The sequence below is a fragment of the Festucalex cinctus genome, chromosome 3, assembly GCF_051991245.1.
Source record: "Festucalex cinctus isolate MCC-2025b chromosome 3, RoL_Fcin_1.0, whole genome shotgun sequence".
Lineage (NCBI taxonomy): Eukaryota > Metazoa > Chordata > Actinopteri > Syngnathiformes > Syngnathidae > Festucalex > Festucalex cinctus.
In genome coordinates this window covers 15,074,862-15,102,511 of record NC_135413.1, presented here as the reverse complement: position 1 = coordinate 15,102,511, position 27,650 = coordinate 15,074,862, and the positions used below count along the sequence as shown (strand labels likewise).

The window sequence follows — 27,650 nt, the reverse complement described above, 5'->3', positions numbered from 1 at the left end:
TGACATCCAAAATAACTGTGTTTGTATAAATGCTATATTAAGCTATTTTGGAAATTCCCTCCGTGATTGTTTCCACTCTTATTTTTGTTTCTGCTCGGGAACACATCATGTTTAAGGAGGATCATGTTGAAATTGCATTACCCTCCAGTGTACGAATGTCCCTTCCCCTTGGATCGTACCATAATCCTCTTTATGTGCTTGCAAACATCACTGAACATGAAAACCCTAATATACATCATCGCCAGTGCAGCAAAAGCTTTTGACTTGACACAAGCTGATGGTGGAAATGGTTGAATTCATTTCAACTAGGTGACATTGTCTATGGTTCCCGAGCTACGTGAATTATTTAGTCTGTTTGGCATGGCAAGACAATCCAGCATGTGGTACATTTGCAAGATTCTAGTGATATTCCAACAGTGAACACTTTCTCATTTTTTTGTGTTTCTTTTCTATGGCCTGGGATTGCTTTAGAAAGATTGGACAGTTGACAAGGATATTTTTGAAATGGACTTGTATTGTCATTACACCGGTCATTAAAATTGTAGATGATAGCTTTTTGTTCACTTTTTTTTTTTGTCATGACTGCATCACTGTCGGGAAGATGCTTCATTTATGAGAAACTGACTCCTTGAGGAGGATCTTGTGGTTATATTTTTAACTCATTCACTGCCATCCCAGTAAAAATGAATCTTTGACATAGGGCTGCTCGTTTATGGGAAAAATAATAATCATGATTATTTGGGCAATAGTTGAAATCACGATTATTCAAACGGTTATTTATGTTTTAGCACAAAACAAGAAAATGTTTAAGTGTTTAAAAATATTAGGACCAAATTAGAAAAAAATAGAAACACTATAATTAAGTTTTGCCAGTAATAATATATATTTATTTATGTTGGCAAAAACGTGAACGTTGGAGTGCAGCATATCCACTGTGCAGTAGGGCAATATTTTTTGTATTTTTTATTTTTTGGTACAAAACAAGAACATCTTTAAACGTAAAAAAACAAATAAAAAAATAATAAGACAAAATTATTTGAAACACTATTTATGCAAGTTCCTTTTGGATGAAACAAAATTTATCAAATTAATTATTTTAAAATTAAAAAAAAGGTACAAATGTATAAATTTAAGCAACTCAATAATCATTTTACTTTGAGATTATGCTGATTTTGTAATTATGGAGTGCAATAATTGAAATTATAATTGAATTTCGATTAATTGCACAGCCCTACTTTGACGTGTATAGCTGTCAATGGCACTGAATGAGTTAAGAATAACGTTCCCTTGACATTCCTGCCCCTCTCATACCACCCCTCTAAAATATTCTCAGAGTCTGGGAAACAACTGGCTGGCCAGCCGTTTTAGTATCTATAAGTTATTGTGGTCATTGTTATATTTAGACAGCCCACCCCCTTCCCCAAGGTAATGATAGGGAAGCGAGGACAGCACCACAGGGTGTTCTGGCCTAACACACATGCAGACTGAAGTGAAAGAGCCCACCCTAAATCTCACCATACAAACCTTAATATGTGGAAATTGTTGGGTAGGTTTTGGGTGGTGTTGGTGAATCTGTGCTTGCTGTGTTATCAGCTTTGGAAGAACGATAAGGCCACTGCCAAAGTGGTGGCTTTTGCTCATTTAGGGACCACAAGCTATTCTGGGCCTTTTTCTTTTTCCACTGTCACCCAATGGATGGGTCACCCATGGGTCACACAATGCCTATTTTAAATACAGTAACAGAAACACTCTTGCCATAAAAAGAAATGGAGGCAAATGAGGCTGAGACAACAAATAAGTTTAAAAAAAATCTGTTTCAGTAGGGGTTGGTGTGGAAGTAGTGGAATCTCCAAACAAAATCAATTTCCATCGTGTTGTTTGTTTTCATTTTAATTTATCATATTGATTGCAATTCCTGAAGGTAAACTTTATTTTGAACTCTGTATAAACATTATTGCCCACCACAGAGAAAGATCACACATCGCCTCTGCAGGGATGCAAGGAGAGATATCAGACTGAAGGAGAGAGAGCAAACATTGTTCTGCACCTCTTAAGTTTGAGGGGTGGAGGTCAATGCTTTGCTTTAGGGCATCTCAAGTAATCAGGAAGCAAACGATTATCTCTAACAACTAATGCAGGTAGTTGTCTTTCTTTGTGTCCGCATTGGATTATGCTGTTATGTATATTTTCTCTACAATAACTGCATGCAGTATCTTTAAAGCTATTGTCCAATGAAAATTGTGTGTGTGCGCGTGTTTAAATCTTTTTTTTAAGAGTTATATGTTGTAAGGTGTAAATCACGAGTCCTCTAGAAGTGTCAATAGTTTTACTTTAGACAGAACTGGTCCCGTCTTATTTTTGGTTGATAGCAGAGTGAACAACACGGTCAAGACAAAAGCCTTCAGGCTTGATAAGACCAGATGGCGATGACTCTCTCCTTCTGTCCTACAAAGCAATTGTAGCTTCTTTTTTTTTTTTTGTGACTAATCGAGAGCTTTTGTTGTGAAGAATGCAGCGTATCTCTGGAAATACCCTCAAACTCAACCTCCAAACAAGTTAGTATCCCTGTTGTAATGGAGGTACAAATCCATTATGTGCTGGAGCTAATGTGCTCTAACCAAAGCAAGTCTGCACATGTGTGGTTAATGGCTTACTAGTCTTAGGATCTGCGATTGGCTGGCAACCAGTCCAGGGTGTCCCCCGCCTACTGCCCAGAGCCAGCTGAGATAGGCGCCAGCACCCCCCGCGACCCTTGTGAGGAATAAGCGGTCAAGAAAATGGATGGATGGATGGATGGATGGATAGTCTTAGGATGACCACTGAGGATTGACTAATCATCCCATGGAAAAAAGGTCTTCTCGGGTCTTCCAGTTACTTTACGAATGCCAGACTCTTAATCTAAGATTTTGCGTTTTCTCAAATGTAATCCTCTGTTGTAAATCCCGAATGAACTCAAGTTTGATCATAGACACAAAAATAGATGATCGGAGGGATGAAGGAAATGGAGGGAATGATTACAGTACTTACATTTGGGATTAGTCAATAGACATTTTTGTGTTTACAAACTAAGATGGTGCAGATTGACTCTGTTACTCTGTATACAGATTAGGGTCTCATCTTTTTTTTTTTTTTTTTTTTAATTTTGGCTGCATTAATAGCCCCTTTTGCTAGGACTCAGTAAAATAGTTCAGTTGATTTATACAATTAAGTCTGATGAAAAATGGTGCACACTGCACAGCATGATAAAATTACAAGAACAGCAAAATTGTGTCATCGTCATCTATAGGAAGTTGAGGTACATCCAGATACACTCACGACTCTTCCAGCAACAACACTTAATCAAGTAATCCATTATTATTTTCCCCCAGGTGATTAAAGGGAAAGCCAACCCCAAAATGTTCTATGCAGGCTCAATAGTCTTAACAAGATATTGTGATAAATATTGTGTTTTGCGGAATACGAAGCAGCAAAATCCATCCGTTTTTATCCATCTCAGCGGGCTGCCATTTTGATGCTTGCTATCGACTGAAAATGACATCACAGTTGCTTCGGGTTAAGTTAACAACATCACATGACCAAACTCAGAAAACAGGTAAGCCGTGATTTGTCATTGCAGAGTCATGAGCGACTGTGTTGTCATTTTCAGCCAAGAGCAACTGACAAAATGGCCACCTTCTGCGATAGATACAAATGGGTGGATTATTTTCAAAATTCAAATTTTACAAAAACAATACGTATTAATAAGAATACGGTGTTTAGACTAGTGTGGGCACAAACAACATATTATTGTAAATACACAACTTTTGGATTGACTTGCCTTTCAATGGCATTTTGGCAAATGCTGGCCCCAAACATCTGCTGTTCTGAGCAGATTTTTTTCCCTTTCTTTTTTTTTAAGGACATCTGACCACATGTGTCTAAACAATAATAGTGTTAGCCAGAAATCAGAATACTTTGCAAACTGTCCACGGTTGCAAATATGAACTGAGAACAAGTTTGAGTCGGAACTTTATGTCATAACAGGACATGATGTCACTCAGGCCTCTGTCTCAAAGTCTTTATGTCCTTTAAGCAACCAGGTTATCATTATTTAGTCAACAGAACAGTTGTTGCTAAGATACTAAAGGTACTTTAGTTTCTTCTCTTTTTTTTTTTAACCCACCTAACCACTTCCTCACAACTTTTCACTCCCCCCGCCCCCAATTTTCTTTTGACACACACATAATTGTTATGGTTTTTGTGAAAGTTGCCACTTATTTGTATTTGTGTGCTAATTAAAAATGTATTTTGATAACAAGCACTACCAACCACTAGTAGCCGCAATACAACCCCAGGTGATGATGATGATGATGATGATGCTTGAGCTTCCACTTAGTGACCCTCTGGTGTGCCTCAGCTGTACAGGCAACATAACAAAAGTGAAAATGTGAATTGATCATTTGAGACTTTATTCAGCTAAAGGTTTTGTCTCAAACCCTTTGCAGTTCTTGTTCAACCTGTTGTTGAAGGCGTGGCAGTCACTGGTTTCCTTTTCTTCCTGACCCCTACACAATACTATCTGTATTCAGAAGACCCAACACAGGAAGTAAGCTGCTTGAACCTATAAGATGAAGCAAAACAGCCCTAGGATACAATTACTTACCGTTGATTATGGTTTCAAATCATCTTGTTTAGAAATGGATCAAACCAGTCTCTGAGCTTGTCAGGTTATTCTTACAAATCCTGCTGTTTGTGTGGATGTATGTAAATTGTGAGTATATTGGAAAAAAACTGACAGTCAGCCTCTTGTGCATTGTAGCATTTGTGTTTCACAGCTTAATCTGTCTTCACAGATCATTTAAGGAACGAGAAATGTATTGGAACTTCCAAGGTCAAAGATATACATTCCAGAATGATTTAGATTGTTTTTCCAATAGGAAATAATGGAAAAGAAAAAAATGTAAGTCCACACCACAGTCAAACCTTTCCATCATGGATTATTTTAATTGTACAGGAAATGGTTTGAATGACTAATATTAAGTACAAAACGTTTACCGCTTGTAATGGGAACATGTTAAAACAGTAAGACCATTTGCTTTTGAAAGCAAGTGTCAGCAAGCACAGCTTTTGGCGGCTAACTTGCTAGCAGCTAAAGTTTGAAGTAAACTCCACTTGTTGGATGTCATTGTTTCATTCTAAGCAGCACGATGGATGAATTGCTAGCATATCTGTAGTTTGAAGTCCAAATCTAACTTGCAACCTTCATGTGTAGCATTTGTTCGCGTCTTCTCCCTGTGCTTGCATATTTTTTTTCTGCACAACTGCAGTGTACTGCTTTATGCCATGTTCCAAAAACACGCGTTAGGGTAATAAAAGACTCACCGTAACACTCGTCTTGTGTATTCTTGGTGGCGGCACAGTGTTAGCACGTTCGCCTGCCAGTGTTGAGGACCCAAGATCGAGTCCGGGCTTCGGCCTTCCTGGGTGGAGTTTGCATGTTCTCCCCGTGCCTGCGTGGGTCTTCTCCGGGTACTCAGGTCTCCTCCCACGTTCCGAAGACATGCATGGCAGGTCATTCGAGTGCCCTGAATCGTCCGAAGGTGTGATTGTGAGTATGGATGGTTGTTTGTGTCTGTGTGCTCTGCAATTGGTTGGCAACCAGTTGAGGGTGTACACTGCCTACTGTCTGAAGCCAGCTGGGATAGGCTCCAGCACCTCCCGCGAGCCTTGTGAGGAATAAGCAGTCGAGAAAATGGATGGATAGATGGATGGATTTTTTCATTTTTGGTTCTTCTATTTGGAATTCTGCTTTATCACAATAAAGCCAAAGAAAAAGCTACATATACAGAGGAAAAATCATCTTGATTCTAGTTGAACTAACCTCAAATGAGGTACGATGCGGTCTCACGAGATTTGTCAGTTGAATTAGGCACGATATGCTGGGAGTCCCTTGACATCATGTGACATGATGACATCTGGCCTCCTTTAGAAGTGCATGTTGCCAAAATGTCCTGTTTTAGAATTGTGGCTATACCACTGAGAAAATGGGCAAAAATATTTACTGTATTTTATAAATATTTAAGCTTTTCCCTATTTGAAAAGAACTATTAACTGACTCACTGTAAACCATGTTTAGGATAAGTCGAGCACATGAAGGAACTTTCAGAGCTCACCATTTACATCTTGTAACCCAGTGCCGGGCAAACTTTTGTGCTTAATAGTCACATTTGAGTTTTAAAACAAATAGGCCAGGCTAGTTGTAGATGAAGTGAATGTAAATGGTAAAATCTCTATGAAAAATAGGTTAGTTTATTTTTGCAATTAAATAATTCAAAGTCACACATTTTTTAAATAATACATCTATTTTTCAATTTTATTAGATTTTTTTTTTTACTGTTCTATTCAACTATTTAGTTCAGGTTGACAGGTGAGCTGAATCCTATCCCATCTGACCCAGAGTCAAATGGTTGCACACCGTGCTGCTGATAATGTTTGTTTTATACAATCTAAAATAAAATGCTAAATATGTATTTTCCTTTTAAGAAAAAATATCACAATTTAATGTAACACATTACATAAAAATAAAGGATTCATTTAACATGGTTAGCTAAGAAATATTATATTACGGAATTTAAAATATGTAAAACGAACAAATATATTTAAACCAAACAAAAAATTGAGAGAGAAAAAAAAAGTCTAAATCCACCAAATATGTAAATGTGCTGTAGGCCGAATTACAGAACGGAACGACCCCCCATATTTTGACCACCGACTCTAGTTAGTCTTTCAGCAAACGCTTAATGGTAGAACTTTTGAAGTGCACACTCGGGTCCGCACAGCGACAAGCTGATGACACACACAAACAAAAAAGAAAAACAACAAGAGAAAATAGTCTGGCCACAGACTGACAAGAAAGGGAGAGTTGTCTGACGGATAGCAGAGAACAGCAAAATACATCTGTTGAGTGGTCTTGTTTAACGGCCCACCTGTTGGACAAGAGTGTCAGCTGTTCTGTACAACAGATAATTGTCTGGCTGTTAAAACCACCGCACCCACTCGTTATTTCAACATTTAATGTTATTTATTTATTTGGTCTTTTTCCTTTCTAAGTTTGATTTCCTTATCCTCACTTTTATCCAAATTAGTAGTGAGCGATAGATAGAGTCAAGCTGGTTTCTCAGGCTTCTTTTCCACACAATCAGTGTACTCAAGTCTAAGCTATGTTTTCAGTAGTTTTCGTTGAGGAACCTTTGTGTTGCAAGAAGTGCATTCTGTTGTCTTACATTCTTCATAGAGACAAGTAAAAAGGTCTTAGTGTGTTTACACCTGCTCCAGCACAACATGCCACGCTAATTGCTTCAGGTCTTAACACATGCTACTAAACATCACTGAAAGTCTTCCTCATGTTGCCACATTAAGAGTTGTACTTACAGTGTCCCTTATAGTTTAGTTCTAGACAGTAGATTTGCGTACTCTGTTTTTTTTTTTTTTTTTATTAATCCAGTAGTTGGAAATGAGGGTAGATTTGTTGATAAGAAGGTAAATTGTATTTTTTGGTATCCAAATGGATCCTGTGCCTATAACAGAGAAACACCCTTAAGGGATTAATTTAAAGACTGTAGAAATATTGCCACATAGAGAGCGTAGCAAAAAAAATGACTGGCCCACTCTATCCACTCTACAAAACAATAGGAATTTGTGTCATCAGGAATGTCATGATTTAAAGTAGAATTACTTTCTTTTGTTTTTTGTGATGCAAGAGTAAGTTCTCGATACCTTTTCTTTTGTTGTGTAGCCATGAAGAAAGACATAGACACCCTGATAGCAGAGGAACGTGCTGACATCATTTCCAAATATGACAAGGTGAGAGAATCAGAAACGCACACCATCACAAAAACTGCTGCAGTAGGTCTTTCCTTGTCAGCCTGGCCCATTATTTTGATCACATTTTCTCTTCATGTTTATGGCATGTTTTTGTTTCAGGGCAGACAAGAGGGTGTCCGTATTGACCCTTGGGAGGATGCTGACTATAGCATCTATAAGGTGACGGACCGCTTCGGCTTCCTGCAGTAAGTTAACCAGCTCATGACATTTTTTTTCCATGACTATATTGTTGTTTTCTACTGGCATTTTTTTGTTAATTTATGCCACATATGGTTTATTTCGTAATGTTCTATATGTCCTTTTGTTTTAGTGAGAAAGAGTTACCGACACCCAGTATGCTTGAAGAAAAGGTATTAATTAAATGATTGCATTTTGCTCCAGCATATGTCCTGGCATTTATGCATTGTCCATATTTTTCTTCCCCAGCAAAAACAGCAGGAGATCGATCGTGTGGAGAAGTGGCTAAAGATGGTGAAGAACTGGAGCAAGTATAAGAACAGCGACAAGGTGCGTTCTCTCGCCTGCGTTTATTACGTTGTTCATTGACACTCAACTTCATTACTGTGTAAGCCACCATCTCCTCTTACTAGTATGTCATTGTTTATGTTGTGACTGTCTGTTGTGTTTCAGTTGGTGAAACGTGTTTATAAAGGCATCCCCCTCCAGCTAAGAGGCCAGGCCTGGGCCTTACTTTTGGACATAGACAAGATTAAAAAAGACAATGAGGGAAAATATGAGGTGTGACTCACGCTAGGTCTGTCATGTATTGGAACCCACCAGCATGTCCCATGATTTTTGTTTTGTGCTTTCCTATTTTTCAGAAAATGAAGCTGCAGGCTCGCAACTTCTCCACAGAGATCAAACAGATTGACTTGGACGTCAATAGAACCTTCCGCAACCACATCATGTTCATGGACCGCTTTGGAGTCAAGTGAGTCCTTCTCTAACGATGTTCTAAGGAACAGCTTGTAACTGTCGAAAGATATTATTTGATAATTGTGAGAAGTTAATGGAAGTGACTGAGCTAAAAGTTTGCATCACAAATGTCTTTGGTTGTTGTCTTTTGCTGTGTATACGATCATCCGGAGTTTTTGTTTTAGTTTTTTTTTCACATCACAAGTTCAGGTTCATGCTGGAGTCCGATCGGGCGCGACCTTTAGGTTGTGTGTGTTGGGAGGTCCCCAACACAAACGCAAGGGCACGCAGACTAAAGCACTAGTTTCCTCCTCTATTTTATTAGCCTTCCTGTTAGTGTGTGAAGCCCCACAGGAAATGGAATTGGTTTAAAAAAAAAAAAGAAAAAAAAAAGAAATTACACTGACATCAACTGCTCATACAGAACATTCACATCCAACGTCCAATTAATTTGATCTAAGATACATTTAGAGATTTCAAAATGTTGCACTTGCCACTTATCATGTGCTTGGTGGGTTTGGCTGTGTGAGCGTGTGTCAGTTGAGACCGAGTGAGACCAAAACACGCTCCATCCGGCTTTGTTGCCCACTCTTTCCCTACAAATCAACAGCTGTCCCCCACAACACACACACACCTACAGACACGTGCGCGTCAACACCGGGCCACTATTTAAAACTCCTTTCCTGTCTCAGTTAGTGTCCGTAAGACATGTATATTCTGTGGGGGGGAACATCCTCTGTTGTCCGCATTGCATTTGTTAACACTATATACGGAACACATATTTAATGGCAGGCTTTAAGTCTTGACCTGAACAGAACAAACAACAAAATGCATGGATTTTTTATGTAATGGGGTTAGTGTGGTAACAGGTTGTCAAAAAAAATAGCTAGATTGACAGACTGACTGATTAGGTCCCCTCTGGGCTCTTCACCTGAATGAGGAACTGAAGAAACGGACTAGAGAGGAAGTTCTCCTGTATAATAGTAGCCGTATACATAACTGACATAACTATGATATACTCTATATCAGGACAGGGTGTCCAAACATTTTCATTTGAGGGCCGCGACAGAAAATCAGAAGGACACAAGGGCCACATAATGTTATGAAGAGAAATTTATTTGTGCTTTTGCAGTTTTAGAAAAATGCTACAGTATATTAACCAATTTATTTGTAATATGGCAGTAGGGTTATTATAGTTTTGGAAATGTTCATTTTAGTTAGTTTTTATTAGTTTTCAGGGTGGTTCTGTTAGTTTTTATTAGTTTAGTTCTTTAAAAAATGCTTAGTTTTAGTTTAGTTTGTTAGTTTCAGTATTAGTACTAGTTTGTTTTGTTTTGTTTTATTTTGTATTACTTGTGCGCGATATTTAAAAAACACTATGGGAGCAACGTCATCTGAAGGTGCTTTTCTATTGGCTGCTGCTAGATGACATCACTTCTGTGTGACATACTTTCAAACGTCATTATTCCGGTTTATATAAATCTACTTGAAATCACATTTGAAAACATCTCCAAAGGCTCATGCATTAAATTAATTACCAAAGACTAAAACAAAGGACATGTTTGCTATAATTATAGTTAGTTTTAGTTAGTTTTGTAAACATAAAATGTAGTTTCAGTTAGTTTTGTTTTTTTATAAAGCATTTTCGTTTTTATTTTATTTCGGTAAGAATATTGGGTTTTGTTTTTTTTATTTTATTTTAGTTTTAGTTTTTTCATTAGTTTTAGTTAACTAAAATAACCTTTAATGGCACCTGTGGTATTCGACACCCTCCCTTCTTACTTTGACCATCTCCAAACATTTTTGTTTTTGTTAATTTATTTTAACTGAGTCAAATGCCATTTTTAGCATATGCCACGGGCCACTGAAGAATGGACGGCAGGCCGCAAATGGCCCCTGGGCCGTAGTTTGGACACCACTATTCTTTTATTTATATATATATATATATATATATATATATATATATATATATAAAAATATATATATAAATATATATTTATATATATATATATATATATATATATATATATATATATATATAAATAAGGATAGAAATAGTGGATAAACAAGGATAACAATATCAAATTATAGTGACTCTTATTCCTGAACAGAAAAAAAGCGCTTAATATTACAGAAATGCTGGCTCAGATTTAGGTGAATTCACTTCATAAAACGTATTGTGTTAAGCGCCGCCTTCATGATACCGTTTGGTCTCTTCTTTTTTTTTTTTTTTATGAAAATGTAAAACATTTGTTAGCGCTATACTTCAGTAATGTGTTCATGTGCTGGCTGGTGGGGTTCATTTGGGGATGTGGTCATTTAATCATGATTTAATAGACTCCAGAAAACTAAGGGGTGGTACTTCAGCTTCTCTAATTGTAAACCAGTTGTATTTTTATCATAACGGTTTGTTTCTATGTTCCCTTTTCAGGCAACAGGCTCTCTTTCATGTACTAACAGCCTACTCTGTCTACAATACGGTAAGATATGTGGATTGACTGTCAAGTTGGTGACCTTTTGGTGCAATACTTTATGGGTTACACTTGAAAGTATGTAAATACAGTGGAACAGCCAATTGAATGTGCATGCTTATCATTACTCATTTACACCCACGGGGGATGAAAATGAATAATGACAAGCACTAACCCCTCTTCGGCTTTGCATGCTCCATATGACATGTCAATGCAAATGAAGCATTCAGCACAACAGTTATCCAATTTGCTATTGTTTGATTACACACCTGTATACACATGATGTAAATAGACTTATATGTAGTGCTTTCAAAATCTTCGAAACGTGTGTCGGTGCTTAGGTTCAACATTGTAATTTGTTGCATGTGCTGTATTTGAAAAAGCTATTAACTCATTCAAACGTGTAAAAACTGTTTTAAGATTTTGTCCTTCACTCGATTTATTAATGTTTTTTTATGCAAAAGCATACAGAAAGCTTTGATGCGGCTTCTGACATGAAGAGGTGGCTTAAAGCAATTATTTTAAAAAGTTATTTAAAAAAGAAAACAGCCAGCAGGTGGCAGTGGAGTATGAGATCGGCCATGTTGCAACAAGCTATTTTTGTTCGTGTTTTCACCAGGAATGTGAATATTGATGAAACTTAGCTACATTCGAATGCTAATTCCTACATAAAGGAAACAGATACAAATACACTTTTTTTTGTCCTGATGAAAGAATAAACTCTAGTCTTCCTTTTGTTAGTTTTCATGTTTTTGTAGATAGATAGATAGAACACAATATTCTGCGGGCCTTGCAAAATCAGTCGCAATCCAGTAAAACAGCCAGTGAAAATGGTTGGGAGTGAATGGGTTAAGTGTCACTCTGTAATTCCGTTATACGCTGTATTGCTATTCCAGTTGTATTCTTATAGCGGAAGTTAACACAAAAATTTGAATGAAGCAACAAAATCAGTATGTATTTATTCATCTCAGGGGGCAGCCATTTTGCCACTTGCTGTCAACTGAAAATGACATCACACTTGCTCGGGGCTCAGGTAACGACCAATCACGGCTCAACTATTTCCTAAGTTTGGTCATGTGATGTTCATAAGATGGGTTGTGATTAGTCGTTACCTGAGCCCGGAACAACTGTAATGCCATTGTCACATTATGAGATGGATAAAAATGGGTGGATTTTGCTGCTTAATTCATATTCCACAACACACTATTAATCACAGTGCTGTTTTTAGACTAGCGGGGTGCATACCTGTAATTTATATAGAATTTTTTGTGTGTGTTGACTTTCACTTTAAGAATTTTAATCACATCAACCTAACTACAGTATAATATTGTGAACATTTAACAAAAAAATATAGTTAAAGACAATTGAATGAATTGCTTGACACAGATTGCATTCATTTGGAGTGGGTTGAAATATTGCCATATTCTTTTCCTTTGCTAACATGTCAGTGTTTTTTTTTTTTTTTTTGCTGATCGGGTTGTGTTGGCACTTCCTGAGTGGAAGAGGTGTTGGAGTTATAGGAAATGGGCATGTGCTAATTCCCTTTTCCCCTTTTCCCTCCACTTACAAACTGCTCAATAGAAACTGGGTCAGTGGGAAGAACACGAGAGTGGAAATGGGAAGAAGGGTGATGGTGGTGGTGGTGGGTCAGAGGGGGTTTGTCCTTTCGCCTATGTGACAGCAGAGAAGAATGTTAAGAATGTTGTGTAACCTCGGTGTAATCACATTTATCCTTTCAAGGGTACTGTGAATGGGCAATTCCTATGCCTAAATATGGTTAAGGGCCGTTTGTTCATGCTACTCGCTGTGGGTTCAAGGTGGTAGAAATTCAAGATGAAGACATGACAATTCTGAAAGTGTACATTTGCGACAGTAAATATTTAAAGAATCTTGGTGTAAATGTTTATCTTATTGCCGCAGGCGTACAGGAGGTCTGTGTGGTCAGACACATCAGACATTCGGTACGCTCTTAAACCCTCGTCTCCAACCCTTTGCGTGCTCTGATAAATGCTGAATTATTCCTCTTATTTGCCAGTAGAGTTGACGTGTCTCCTCTGCCCTGTTGCCAGGAGGTGAGCTACTGTCAGGGGATGAGTCAGATCGCCGCCATCCTGCTCATGTACCTGAATGAGGAGGACGCCTTCTGGGCTTTGTCCCAGCTCCTCACCAACAGCAAGCATTCCATGCATGGTGAGGCAACACGAGTTCCAGCTGAATCAGAACTGAAAAATGAGTGCACAAACACCAACATTTTCATATAGATAGAGAATACACGTCTGAACAATTGAAATGCAATATTTTATTTTTTTTTAAACTAAAATCTATATCGGATGCAGTTGAGTCCAACTTGTGAAATAACTTCTGACCCAGCATACATATACAGTAGTAAATCTCATTCTAATTTCATTTTTATTTCTGTACAAACGTTTCTTGTACTTGTCCTCACTGGAATCACAGTTGAGCTGACGCCTATCGCAGCTGACTTGTAAAAATGCAGTAGACCATTATGAAAAGTTGTAACTTGTGTGAGCACCTTTGTTAAAGAGAAGTCACCCTACACCAAAAAAAAAAAAAAACATAAATAAATAAATAAATAAAAATATTGACACTAATTGTATTGTATAATATTATAATATTGCTTTAGTGGAATATGAGTTAAGCAGCAAAATCCAGCAGTTTTTTTTTTAAATATTTTATCAGAAGGCGGCCATTTTGCCACTTGCTGTCCAGTAAAAATGACATCACAGTTGTTTGTCTCAGGTAACAACCAACCACAGGTCAGCTTCAAAAAAACAGGTGAGCTGTGATTGGTCGTTGCCTCGGCCCATAGCAACAGTGATGACATCTTCAGTCGACAGCAAGTGGAAAAATGGCTGCCCCTTGAGATGGATAATCACAGGTGAATGTTACTGCTTTATTCATACTCCACAAGCTTAAAGAGATACTTCACTTATTTAGTCCATTATAGCAATAGAAAGTTAATATTTTGTTTATAATAAATTTGATACTTTCATTATTTTTCATGTACAATTAGTACATTTAAAAACACATTTTGCAACTTGCTGTCGACTGAAAATGACATCACAAGGGCTCAGGCAACCAATCACAGCTCACCTGTTTTCTAGGTTTGGTCATGCGATATTCACAAGTTGAGTTGTGATTGGTTACCTGAGCCCTTGTGATGTCATTTTCAGTCGACAGCAAGTTGCAAAATGTGTTTGAAAGGTACTAATTGTACACGAAAAAAATATTAATGTTTGACTGCCAAAAATGGCTAAATAAGTAAAGTATCCCTTTAATATTAATCAGAATGTCATGTTTAGAGTAGTGAGTAACATATTGTCAAGGAATGTTTAGGTTAACTTCCACTTAAATATGATCATCCTAACCCTCAGTGCAATTAGTGTAAGACCATTATTGTTCAATTTTAAACATTTTGTCTCTCTCAGCCACCATTTATGTTCTGCTGATGTGTGTTTTTCCACTACGTTAGGTTTCTTTATCCCGGGATTTCCCAAACTGCAACGTTTCCAAGCCCACCATGAGCGGATACTGTCCAAAATGCTGCCTAAACTGAGGAAGCACCTGGTGAGTGACAGCACATTCACATCAGTCCTCTCTTTTGCTCGTTCTCTTGATATTGGAGAACTGAAGGACGTCTTACAAGGTCCTGCACCAGTGCTTTCATTTTTCAGGGTTACTCTAGATTGATTTGTCGCATCAAAATCTAATCCAGCATTTTCCTCCTGGACTCTCCGACTTCACAGGACAAGGAGCAGATGTCATGCGGGGTTTACACCACCAAGTGGTTTCTCCAGTGCTTTATTGACAGAGTGAGTGCTTGCTTTCATTTCCATTCCGTACATTTTCCTGTAAGGCTCGTTCTGCACACGATCGCAGGGGTGGTCAACCTGAGGCCCGCAGTTTCTTTTTGTTGCAAAGTTGCGACCCACCCATTTTATTAAGAGTTAAGTCATTTGGGGGGCTTAAATACAGCCTATTAAAACACATGTATGGTATATAGTATTTTTAAATTCCCTTTACAATGAGTTTCATGTAAGCAATTTGCTAGCCATGACATCCGCCAATCAGAGGCAGATTTGTTTGTTTACAGAGTAAACTAGTCACTAAAGCACAAGGAAATACTATTCCTTGTGCCTTTCCTAATATATTGCGTGTGGGAAATTGGTAGATTCTGCAATGTCAAAAAATTAAAATAAATCAGAGTATGAATGCATGCAACTTTTTATGCTGTCTGCAACCCACCCAAAATGGGTCCGCGACCCACCAGTTGAGAGCCACTTTGCCTCCCTTGAACTTTGACCTTTTGCCACATTTCAGGCTTCAAACATCCAATATAATATTAGAATTTTGGGGGAAAGAATCAACACCAAGTGGGGCATAATCGTGAAGTGGAATGAAATTCGTAGGATATTTAAAACTTCTTGGGTCTTGGGATAATTTCACATGCCCTACTTTTACTGTATAAATTTCGTTCCACTTGTTGATTCTTAAAAAAAAAAATAAAAAAAAAATAAAATAAAAAAATCCCAATTCTAGTGAGAATATTAATTATACATAGATATAAATAAATATATAAATAGGAATAAGTGGTTCCTAAAATGAATGGATTGATATGCTATAAATATAAATTATAAAAAGAAATTAATAAAAATAATGAAATAAAAATTAATATAAAATATTATCCCAATTCTACTTTCATAAGGTGATGTAAATATAAAACCAACATTTAAAACAAAATCTTGAAAATTAGCACAAAAAAAAAACAAACAAAAAAAACCACACATTTAAAAAATAAATAAATTTAAAATTAGCATTATTTTTCTATTTTATTGATATTTGGGAATAAACAAATCATTGCCATCCCTTATCACATCATATGTTAATGTCATTTTTAATCAGATGGTTTCTGTGTCTGTCGTGTTACATAACAGAGCCCCTTCACCCTCACCCTGCGCTTATGGGACATCTATATTCTGGAGGGGGAGAAGATGCTGACTGCCATGGCTTACACAACCCTCAAGTTACACAAGAGTGAGTACGAGGCCCCTTGGCTGGTCTTCCGCGTCTCGTCTCTGTACGTGTTGGACTCAAACACGGCTGCTGTTGCGCAGCCTCCCGGTTGGCTGCCTCTTTGTCAGATGGCTTACATAATGCAAGTGGTTGCTGTGGAGAAGGGGAGGCTGACTTTTCATTGGTTGCTTCTGCAGTTTGAGCATCACTTTAGCCCAGTGGATTCTTAGACAAGCCTGTTAATCAGAAATCACAGAAAATTGTGAAATTTGAAGTAGAAACTTTTATTTGCTTTAGTGGGCCACGTCTCCTGCGCCTTGACTTTAACATCTGTGCGCTATTGTGTTTACGTTATCGCCGCTTAAATGAAATGTTGTCCCGATTCTTTGTGTCCAATCAGAGCGTTTGCTCAAGTTCCATTTGGAGGACCTGAGGGAGTTTCTTCAGGAGCAGCTGGCTGCTTCGTTCCTGCTTCCTGACGACGTCGTGGTGGAGCAACTCCAGGGTGCCATGTCTGAGCTGCGCAGTAAAAAGTTGGACCAACCTCCTCCTGGTACGGTCTTTCACCACATTATATAGGGTTTTTCCTGTGTACAAAATTCAGAGGCGGCCACCTCCACCTAATTTGCTCCCCACCTCCAGCCTGAGCCACTGATATAGCTCAGCAGGAACGTAGTTTAACTGCAGTTGCATTGCTGCGCCATTATGGAGGCACTATAACAACTAAAGAAGAAACGGCTTTCTTTTTTTCTTTTTTTAAAAACTTTATTGTTCCGAAAAAGAAACAGATCATGGAGCGACCGTTACACACTCCCATTTCCTGGTTGCGAGGCAGAGGTGGCACGCTCCAGCCATCGCCAAAGTCATAATAACACAGTATATACAATAAACATTAGTGTTTTACACTATTACACAACTATATTCACATTTTAAGTACTAGTGGTTGAATTTTTAACCCATTTGCTCCCAAAAACGTGTAAATACGTTCGATTTTGAATATTACCAGTGTCCCAAAGACGTATTTATTCTTTTTTTTTTATTTTATTTATTTTTTTATTTTATACTAGAGCTTATAGAAAAGTTTGATGCAACCTCTGAACTGAAGAGAATGGTTGAACCAATGTTTAGTTATCACAACAACGGCCAACAGGTGGCAGCAGAGTATGCTGTTTCCCCCCACAGTTTTAAACAGATTTGTGAATAATGATGAAACTTAGCTATATTCTAATGCTAATTGCTGCAAAATGGAAACAGATAGAAATATACTTTTTCCCCTGATTATTTTTTTTTCCTTTTGGTAGGTTCCACGTCTTTATAGCAATAGAACACAATATTTGTGGGCCTTGCAAAATCCATCAAAATCCAGCGGAGGTTGCTTCAGTGAAAATGGCTCGGAGTGAATGAGTTAATGATTGTAGTTAAAAAAAAAAAAAAGGTAAAAAAATAATGACAACTCTGTATTCATATAGTTTTATATTTCTATTCGCTGATCGTAAAATGGCTGCAGGAGGGCAGCCCATAATTGTATCGGTCACCACTCTGAGTACCGATACCTTAAAATAAGACTGATATTGGCACCGATAACGATACCTGGTATCGGTAGTTACCCATCATACTACCTCTGCCTCAATTTGAGCCAGGAAAAACCCTTATATTAAAGTATTTACCATTTTCAGTGCACACCGGTAAGTAAGAAGGAAGAACCGTTTTATTAAATGCGCCCCCCCCCCTTTTTTTTTTCTATTTTTTTGTAGCGAAGTCAGAGGAGCTACCAAAGAAGCCCCTCGGTCTAGAGAGGCCAATTCTCCTGCTCCCTCTGCAGCCTCACTCTCCTCTCGAGGTCAAAAGTGATCTGCAACCCCTCAATAAGGAGCGCGTCACCCCGCAGGCCATCAAGCCGCCGGACTCAAAAAGCCCCAGCAGGTCCAGCGCACCCTTGTTACGACCGCCTAACCCAGCTGCGTTGCACACCAAAGCGATGTCATCTCCCATGATGCCTTGCAGAGCGCCTCCATTACCACCCAAGCCAGTCAAAGCCTTTGCTGAGGTCAATGTTGCCGGAGATGTGAAGGAAAGTGGCCCTGAAAAAGCGCAAGGAGAGAAACTTTGTGCAGACGCTCAAGAGGAGCCGACGGATTGGCCCCCACCTTATGAAGCCCCGCCTCTGGATGATCTTATGCATACAGAGATGTTGGACCTGCCGGATCTGCCGCCTCCTCCACTGTTTGACTCGGAAGAGGAGCAGAAAGTCAGCCCGCTGGCCCAGCACCGTTCCCCTCCCCCAACATTTACACCACCTCCCGAGGTGCCTCCCAAGTCGCTCACGTCCCCTCCCCGCGACTTCACGGCATCTTCCTCTCCCGTGCGACCTCCCCCTAAGCCCACCAAATTCCCCGTGTCCCTGTACGTGCCGGCGTCGTCGGCCAACAGGCGACCTTCCAACACCTCCCAGTACGACAACCTGTCCGAGGCGGACGACGATGATCGCTGCCCGGAGAGGTTGCTGGGTTCCACCCCCGAGGAGGTTCCTTTGGACAGAGACTACGACCCCGCCTATTATCCTCTGCCTCCGCCTCCCATTTTCATCCCCCCGCCGCCGTCCCCTCTGCCACCCTTACACTGCCCTCTTCCCAGTTTGCCTCAGGAGTCGGAATATGAAGGCGAGGACCGCTGGGTGGAGGACTCCATCATCATCGTCCCCCCGCCCCCGCCCAGCTTCGCCGACAGACTCTCTCCCCAGAGGTGTCACGGAGGCACCTCGCCCGGCGCTTACTCCAAGCCGTTCGCTCGAGGCCCCAGGGACCGGGCCGCCTTCCCGGCGCCTCTCTTGTACACCGGGTCTCCCCCGGGCAACCCCAGGCTCTCGAGACAGTCCGCGTTGGGGGTGCCCGAGGTTCGATCCAGCCCAGACTTTTGCAGGATGCCCCCTGCTGGACAGCAGCTGCCAAAGTCCATCACCTTTTGAAGTGGAACTCACATGTTGACTGTCTGATCATTTGTGTTAAAAGGCCAGTAGCTTTTCAGTGTGTCTCTATGGCAAACTGTTTGAGCATTTAATACATGATGTCATACTAGTGCGCTGAAGTTTCCATGGACTACTACATTCTTTATCCTCACTCGTAAAACTTCAAGTACCGAAACATATCAATTTATCTATGTAGCACATTTAAAAGACAATAAATGTTGACACCAAAGTGCTGTACAAAACCAAAAAACAAGTGTGCATTAATGGCATACAGTAGTGGAGGATAATGTTGTTATTAAGAATTATCTATTGAGAACAGCGTTTTTATCTGGACCAAGGTTATTTTAGTTAACTAAAACTAAGGAAAAAAAACTAAAACTCAAAAAACGATTTTGTTAACGAAATTAAATAAAATAAAAAATGCTTTTTAAAAAACTAAAAATAACTGAAACTTCATTGTATGTTTCCAAAACTAACTAAAACAAACTATAATTACAAGTACAATTAAAACTAACTAAATTTAAATAAACAAAACTCAAAACAAAATCAAAACTTACTAAATAAAAAATTCCAAAACTATAATAACCCTGGTATGGACAATTCAATGCACTAGTGGAATGATCAAACTGGTTACCCTCGTGGCTTGAAGGAGGCTTTTTTTTTTTTTAATTTTTTTTTTTTTTTTTGTACTGTTTTGGTTTTACCACATTTCTACGTTCTACATTTCTAGGCCTTTTCCTTAAGGCTTTTTTAATTGTCACTTTGTACTTAAAACTGCTGTTTTGTTATTGTCATTTACCATATCAAATAGACAAAGAAATGAAGCCATCATTGCTTCATATACAGTTCATATACAGTTATGTACCTGTCCTACAAAGTGTCTTAAATGGAGTCCAAGAAGGGTCTCAAAGCTCACATTTGGTCCTTCGGCTCCCTAGAAGCCTTTCGCTGAACAGTGAGCTGGCTCACAACTTTTTAATGCCAAAATGTAGAATCTTGAGGTGAAAGAACGACAACAAAATTTGAGTGTAAACACCAGAAAGGAAGTTATGGTGCAATAAGTTCATTTTTTTAGGCAGCACTGGTTACTCTGCTTTTAACGTTTATTTTATTGGTTACAGTGTTAGCTTTCTCTGTAGTAATCCCACATTGTAAGCCTAAAAAGGTGAAAACATCATGCTTATTTGAGAAGTAGAAAATGATCACATATGAACAACATCGCCATCTAGTGGTATTGTTTTTGACTGTTACAACCTGTAATGTGTTCATGGTTGATGATGTGACAAGATGACATGCCATATGGGCATTTTTTTTCTATATGAAGGCATTCCAAACCCCTTTTGTGAGCATATGAAGACATATTTAATCTTTTGTTTATACGCTGTCTGATGTTAGGTCACTTTAATGTTGTTGGAATGGCTCTGTGTAAATGTGGGGACGGAAGTTTTAAGCCATACAGATCAACGCAAAACCCTCTAACGGGAATGATGCTAAATCCCACATAATATATACTGTACTGTACATTATTGCTGTAAATGTTGTATTGTCTGATGACTTATCAAAAAGATGTCCCATAAGCAAACGCTATCTTTTTAATCAACCATAAATTAAAATGCATTGACGTCAAATTGACAGCAGACGAAATGTAGGTTACATGTCTACATCTCACAAAATCTTGATCAATACCCAATAAAAAGCACAGTACCATAGCTCCAAATGAAATGAAAACTATTTTCCATCCATACATTTTCCTTTTGACTCAGCTTGTTGAGATTTGGAGCCTAACCCAGCTAACATTTGGCGAGAGGCAGATAAGCCTGTGGACTGGGGATCATCAGTCCAACACAGAAGCAACCTTTAACATTCACTGAGTGGGAATTTGGGATGTAACAGTATACTTCAATTTATTGGATAGCAATACATTTAATTAAAAACAGAATTGGTGCACATTTGGTTCCTTCTCACTCAAGACACCTGGTTGGTTATTTGGTTTATTGCACTCCCACGAGCATATATATGTTAGTGTCCTTGTGTTCCAGCTGTGCAAAGTGCAAATTCTTTTCAGTTAAAAAAAACAAAACACACAAAACAAGTACTCTGTTTGCACTTCACCCAATGACTTGTAACCCAAAGGATAACACTGGTTGAAGAAAAAAACAAAAAAAAAACTCAAACATACAAACCCTTCAAAATGATCGTAAGCAGATATACAGCTTCCCAAAAGTATAGTAAGTATATGCATAGCTTAATGTAAGATGTAACAAACTCTAATTTGTTTGACAAAATATCTCCTCGTGTTTTAGTATAAATATAGAATTTGTACAAATTTGTGATTTATTTCCCACTCAAAGTCAATATAAAAGATCAAGCCAACAAACAGGACGGTTAAAGGCAGTTTGTCCATCCATTCAAACTTGCATGTTAACCTAACGGCTGTCAGTAAACATGGCGTCAGTCCATTTGTGAAACAATCCCCACCCTTCATATCCTCAGCTGACTCATGAGATTAGTGAGCGAGCTGATGCTCTCCTTGAGTTTGGAGTCTTCCTCCTTCCCCAGTGACACACCAGCCAGTCGCATGGACCCGCTTGAGCCCAGCAGGCACGGCAAGCTGAAGAACACCTCTGCTCCTACGCCGCCCCAGCCCTAGACAAACGCCGCACAACCACCCATTAAAAACTGACTTTTACCAAAAAGTGTATTTAAAGGGTCCAGAGGGATTGATTATAAAACAATTGGAGTTGCCATATGTGGTGTTGTGGTGACAATATGTTTTGTTTTCTTGATGACATATCACCTGTGCAAGTGTGGTGATGGAGTGGACTTTCTTCCTATCCGTCAGGATGCTGTTTGTGATGTCAGCAACAGATAAACCAACAGACCATGAACGCTGGCCTTGATTCTTCATGATATCAAACGCTCTGGGGGGACACATCGCAGGCATGTCAACTATTCAACCACATATTTCAAAGTTCTTTCTTGGATCCTGTGCTGGAATGAAATGAATAACCGAGGACCTTACCTGCCGAGGAGTGGTTTGGTGGCACTCGATCCTGAGACTTCCTGTTTTTGGGAGCCCGGCTCATTGTTACTCATCACGGGCACTGTTGTATGACAAAGTGCTGATAAGTTAGTATCAATAGGAAGTGGTATAAAACGAGCAAAGCTGGTGAATACAACTGAAATCAAAAATCAAACCGTGGAAACGGTTCACAGAACGTTCACCTTTGTTGTCCGAATGCTCGCCAATGACCCAGGCTTGTTTGTGAGTGTTTAAGGAAATATCCAGAATGTGACCGAGACGCTCCGAGTCCAGATTGCAGCCCGCCCCGATGACGTGTGTTGGCGGCAGGCCGCTCTGTCTCCACGCAACGTGCGTCATCACGTCCACTGGAGACAAAGACAGAAAGACACAATAATAAGACACTTGGATTATTGCGGTAATCATTTGCTAACGTCCCAATACTTTTGTCCACAATAGCCTTTGTTTTAACACCTGGCTGAGAAGCGATGATGACGACGGCGCCGGGGCTGAGACGTGCCAACGTCGGGATGATCCCTCTGAACAAGTCCACGTTGGTCTGGACCACGCTTACGTACGACTGGTCGCCGCTCCACGCGTTGGCTGTCACCACGATGACACCGGAGCCCTGGGAGGCAGACAAATCTGACGAGAGACGAGTGGAAATGTCACAAGTGGCTGTTGCGTTGGAGACGGAAAGCACCGAACAGATGAGGAATGTGGGAAATTCCTTGCTGGCAGAATTCCACCACGAAATCCGATCAAATGCTTTCGTGCAAGATCATATGTTAGGTGGGCCAATGACCCCTGCTTGAGTGTGTACATTTTTAAGAACGATTGTAAATACCTTTGGAGACCTCCACCTTTGGCAGTTTGAATATCTCCAGATCTGTGCTGCCCCCTTTCGTAGAACTCTCAGCAACATCAATGAAGACAAGCTTATCTACTTTACACTGAGGGAGAACACAAAAAAAAAGAAAAAAGAAAAAAAAGATTCATTTTCTATACAAGGCTGACAATCTATTCAAATATATGGCAGACAGTTTGCAATTATGACCATATTGTATAGAAGCACAACTCTTTGGGCTGAACTGCTGATAAAGAACTAAAGGTACTGTGTAATTGTCCACACACTTCAAGTACAGTAACATCTCAAATCAAGCTAGGATGGTGTCGCTTTCCATCCCTTGTTTGCCAAGTTGCCAACTTCTGAAGTGGAATACTAAAAAGCCGCATGCTTTTTATCCCCCCACCCCCAGAATTGTAGTTTCATTTGTTTTTCGCCAAATGTTTTCAATTTGTTTTTTTGTTTATTTAAACATTTTTTTATTCCATGAACAAAAAGATTTTTCCCAATTTTAGTTGTATTTATTTAATTAATTTTCATTACCTATAATGACCTTGTAGCAGGTAGTGTTAATTTTGTCTGGCATTTTTAAATTTAGCTTCAGTCCAATTTCAGTCACGCTTATTAGTTTTTAATCACAGTTAGTCAACCTCATCACATTTTTATTTTGACCATTTTTAATCGACTATAAAAGTAGCATTTTAGTCTTTATTTTAGTTAAAAAAAAATATTCGTCTAGTTTTAGTCAACAAAACTGTAAACATTTTTGTCTAGTTTTAGTCAGGACAACCATTTTACCCCGTATATATATATATATTTTTTTTGTCAGCAGATTAAATTGAACCTTTTCGAAACTATTTCATATAAAATGTTCCCATCTTTTTGATGACAAATAACTTACAGTGGCTACTATGGCTCCATGCTATGAGCTAGTCAGTTAGCCAGCATTAACTAGTGGTCACATTAACATTATTGTTGGAACGTTATAGCCATTGGATTAATGTTAAATTCTAACTATAATTTACTTCTTTTTTTTTCCTTTTTTTTTTTTTAACCTTTCACCGTGAATCCGCCACCTGTCTGTCCCATGTGTTTGTGCTTTGTGTCACATGACAGTGTCACAGACATGACAGATTAACAGAATCATGTAAATTCCGTCTCATTTTTGTTCATGAACTAAAATGTCCATAGATTTTAGTCCAGTTATTATTGTTTCCTTGGCTTATACAGTTCAAGGAATTGCTTTTTGTGTCCTTCTAATGGCGTTTGTCCCAACTCTTTTGCATAGTACTTTCTTAAAAAGGTGAAAAACCTTTGCCACAATACTCATCACTGCAGCCATTCCTAAATCCCCTCCTCCGATAACAGAGACTTTGTGGGCCGGGTGATCGTGGTGTCTGACGGGACCTGAAAATGAAAAAAAATTGAAGGCTGTTAACTCTTTGATCGGCAAAAAACGTTTAATAACAATTAGTAAAATCACGATGTATGCCGCCGTAAACGTTAAATGACTTCACCTATGTTATTTTTTATAATCAATGGTAAGTGCAACGTCTAAATGGAGAGCTGCCTGGTCAATGGGTTGTGGAATCAAAAACACCCACTAACTATGGCCAGCAGATGGCAGCATTGTATCTTTTCAATGGGCTGCCAGTGTATGGAATTACAATGAAATATGAAGCAATCTTGTGAAGTCGAACGTTTTCAAGGATACCGTGAATGATCAAAGCCTTTATCACATTAAACCTAATTCACAGAGCGTCACTAAACAAAAAAACAATAGTGTCAAAGTCACTGTTGTGGAGAAAATGTATCTTTTCACAAAAAGATTATGTTTTCATCTTTTCAATTTTTGCTCAATGTCACTCAAATGACCTCTTTTCAAATGGTGATTACTAAAGAACGGAATAAGCTAGAAACTAGGGGTGGGAGAAAAAAATCGATATCGCAATTTATTGTTGCGCTCTCTGTTGCAATAAATTATCGATACACTGACGGTAGATATCGATATAATGTGTTCAGTTGTGCAATGTTATGTTATAAAAGTAAATATTTATGCACTTGAATTTGTCTCACTTTACAATGTTAAAAGTTAAAAGGCTCAGAGGCAGTGATGCACTATGCAGAACTTTGTACAATGTACAAAGTTTTGGCATTGAATAAATGCATTTTCCTTTCTATGGGCATTTGTTGGCTTTTTCAGTCACATATCTTGATATGTTGCTAAATATTTTTGACAATATATCAAAAATCGTAGACATTGTGTATTGTGATATCGATATCGTGAGCCAAATATCGTCACAGTATCGAATCGTGGTTTACCCGTATCGTCCCACCCTTACTAGAAACATACTTTTTTTTCTTTTTTTTTTCTAATGAAAGAATGGAATGCAATCTTTCATGTGGTACCCACATTGAAAATGTAGTAAAAGCACACAAGATTCTGTTTGCCTTGTTTGAGGAGTTAAAATGCTTGAAATGGCTGGCACTGTGTGTTGTCGTTTAAAAAAAAAAAAAAGTGTAGCAGTAAAAGAGTTAAATGACAACAGGTTAGCACAAGACGTACATACGTACTCTCATTGATCCGGAGATTATTGACAAATGACAGGAGTTCCTGTGGATCTTTCTGTCCTTGGGTGTTCGAGGACAGGGGTGGATCCTCTTGAAACTTGGAAATCATCTCCTCCAGAAGATACACCACCGACGACTTGGGCTGCAACAGGGGAACAACTCATGAGAGCAAGCGACACTGAACATTTACAGACGAGAAGAACAACATACGTGATCCCAGTTGTGCAACACGGGAAGGTAGATTCGTCCTCGTGCGTCCACGTGTTTGCCCACCCTGATTACCATGTCTGATGTGGGCCTTAAGAGGCAAATGGGAGGGGTGACTGGGAAGGAGTCCATCAGCCACAGCTGAATGGGGAAGTTGTAGGAGCGTCCTTTGAGAGCAAAGGACATCAGTGTCCATCGCATGACATTGTTGACAACCAAATAAAAGTCTTACCTTCATACTTGACTGGAAGGTTGCCATTCAATTTCAGGAGCTCTTTCTGGGAGCCATCATTGAATGCTACAATTTGTGACAGAAGTTAGTGAGACATTGCAATTGTCTTAAGGGTGTAGGTGTGTGTGAGAGAATTGTGCGGATACACAAAACTCACTATATTTGCCTACAGAAGGGATCATCCCAGGAAAGTTGTTCTCAATTTTGTCCAACTCCTCAATAGCAACATCATGGAACTTGTACTGATGTAAGAGATACACAGTTAGACAGCTCATCAAGGGCAATTAAGATATGACATACAGATGATTCATGTTTTGTTTAAATTATTCCTTACTCCTATTGTCTCTTTAAATGAAATGTGTTTATTCTAGTGTTTGTGTGGGTTTCCTCCAGCATGGCACAGACTGGGCAGTATGGGTAGGGTGGTCGTCTCCGACCCCTAACTTATGGGCTCTTTTCCATTTACAGTCAACACACATACATGTCGGGTTAACTGAAGATTCGAAATTTGTGCGAATTTAAAGTGAGAATGGGCGAAAGGCAGGCATATCAAAAAAAAAAAAGGTGCAAAAGGCTTAACTCATTGACGACTTTAATAAAACCACGTGATGTTTCTTGGCCCCAAAAAAATATTCCAATAAATCGCTTTATTTGCATGTGAAAATAAGTTTATTTTTAACTCTTATGTAATGTAATACTGGTGCTCTATTGACATTTACCTATTACGTACAAGACTTCACTTAGGCGAATCACTTTAATTTCTTTTACATATATAACAAAAAAAATACACAATCTAATAAATTAATAAAGTTAGCGTTCAAAATGATTCAACGCTTCCGTGTTAAGGAACAACTGAGTCACGGAGCTGGTCGAGCCAGTTGACAGCTGACAGTGGCCAGCTTGTGTTAGCACGTTGTGCTAGCCTGCCGGTAATTTGGTTCTTGTTCAGTGTTTTAATATCAAAGTCTCATATTTTTGAGTGTAACATTAACTCACCTTTGATATGGCCCTCTGTATTTTCTCCGAGCGAAGGTCCATCTATGGAAAGCTTATTTGACGGCGCTCACTCTCGGTTCTTTCTTCCTGACAGACTACACCAACCAACTTCCCCAAACTTTCCAGAGTAGCTCAGGTAATAACAGGACCCGCCCCTCACTTGTCCTAGTCAAGTACGGTGGCTCGAGAGGAACACACACGAGCTTGTTAGTGAGAAACACGATATGTTTCAGTTATCAAGCTATTGTCTTACGGTTGTAATTTTGGACCTGAACTGCTTGTGTGGAATTTGCATGTCATCTACGAGGTTGCGTATATAATTTTTCTTTCATGAGATCTAAAACAGCTATAACATTATCTACCTTCCGTTTCCGGTCTCAGTCTTTGGAATGAGCTGAGCTCCCGCTAAACGTTAAGAACTGTCCCCATTTTCTAAACTCGTCTTAAAACTCGTTTTTATGTTCGGCTTTTGACTCAGCATGATATTCGGCATGGTGGTTATTTTTAAAGTGCTATATAAATATAGT

General features: G+C 38.9%; 2 protein-coding genes across 4 annotated transcripts in view; one reads left to right on the top strand and one right to left on the bottom strand.

The window, feature by feature from the left end:
- LOC144015731 (uncharacterized) overlaps positions 1-22,478 on the top strand; it is a 26,694-nt gene extending 4,216 nt beyond the window's left edge. For all 3 annotated transcript variants that reach the window (XM_077516005.1, XM_077516002.1, XM_077516003.1), the window contains exons 2-14: positions 7,775-7,842; positions 7,963-8,048; positions 8,174-8,213; positions 8,290-8,370; positions 8,494-8,601; positions 8,685-8,794; positions 11,210-11,258; positions 13,319-13,439; positions 14,743-14,837; positions 15,017-15,082; positions 16,205-16,304; positions 16,684-16,836; positions 18,038-22,478. In XM_077516005.1, the coding sequence (XP_077372131.1) occupies positions 7,777-7,842; positions 7,963-8,048; positions 8,174-8,213; positions 8,290-8,370; positions 8,494-8,601; positions 8,685-8,794; positions 11,210-11,258; positions 13,319-13,439; positions 14,743-14,837; positions 15,017-15,082; positions 16,205-16,304; positions 16,684-16,836; positions 18,038-19,248 (2,286 nt within the window). In that variant the 5' untranslated portion in view covers positions 7,775-7,776 and the 3' untranslated portion in view covers positions 19,249-22,478. The remainder of the gene's footprint in view (positions 1-7,774; positions 7,843-7,962; positions 8,049-8,173; positions 8,214-8,289; positions 8,371-8,493; positions 8,602-8,684; positions 8,795-11,209; positions 11,259-13,318; positions 13,440-14,742; positions 14,838-15,016; positions 15,083-16,204; positions 16,305-16,683; positions 16,837-18,037) is intronic.
- uevld (UEV and lactate/malate dehyrogenase domains) lies at positions 21,136-27,628 on the bottom strand. Its single transcript, XM_077516011.1, has 12 exons — positions 27,124-27,628; positions 26,285-26,369; positions 26,128-26,193; positions 25,899-26,062; positions 25,692-25,830; positions 24,430-24,524; positions 23,118-23,223; positions 22,745-22,915; positions 22,474-22,638; positions 22,271-22,352; positions 22,046-22,169; positions 21,136-21,894 (listed from the first exon to the last, which is right to left on the bottom strand). Exons 1-12 carry the CDS (start codon positions 27,163-27,165, stop codon positions 21,730-21,732), a joined length of 1,404 nt encoding a protein of 467 aa, XP_077372137.1. The 5' UTR covers positions 27,166-27,628; the 3' UTR covers positions 21,136-21,729.
- Between the last annotated feature and the right edge of the window lie 22 nt (positions 27,629-27,650).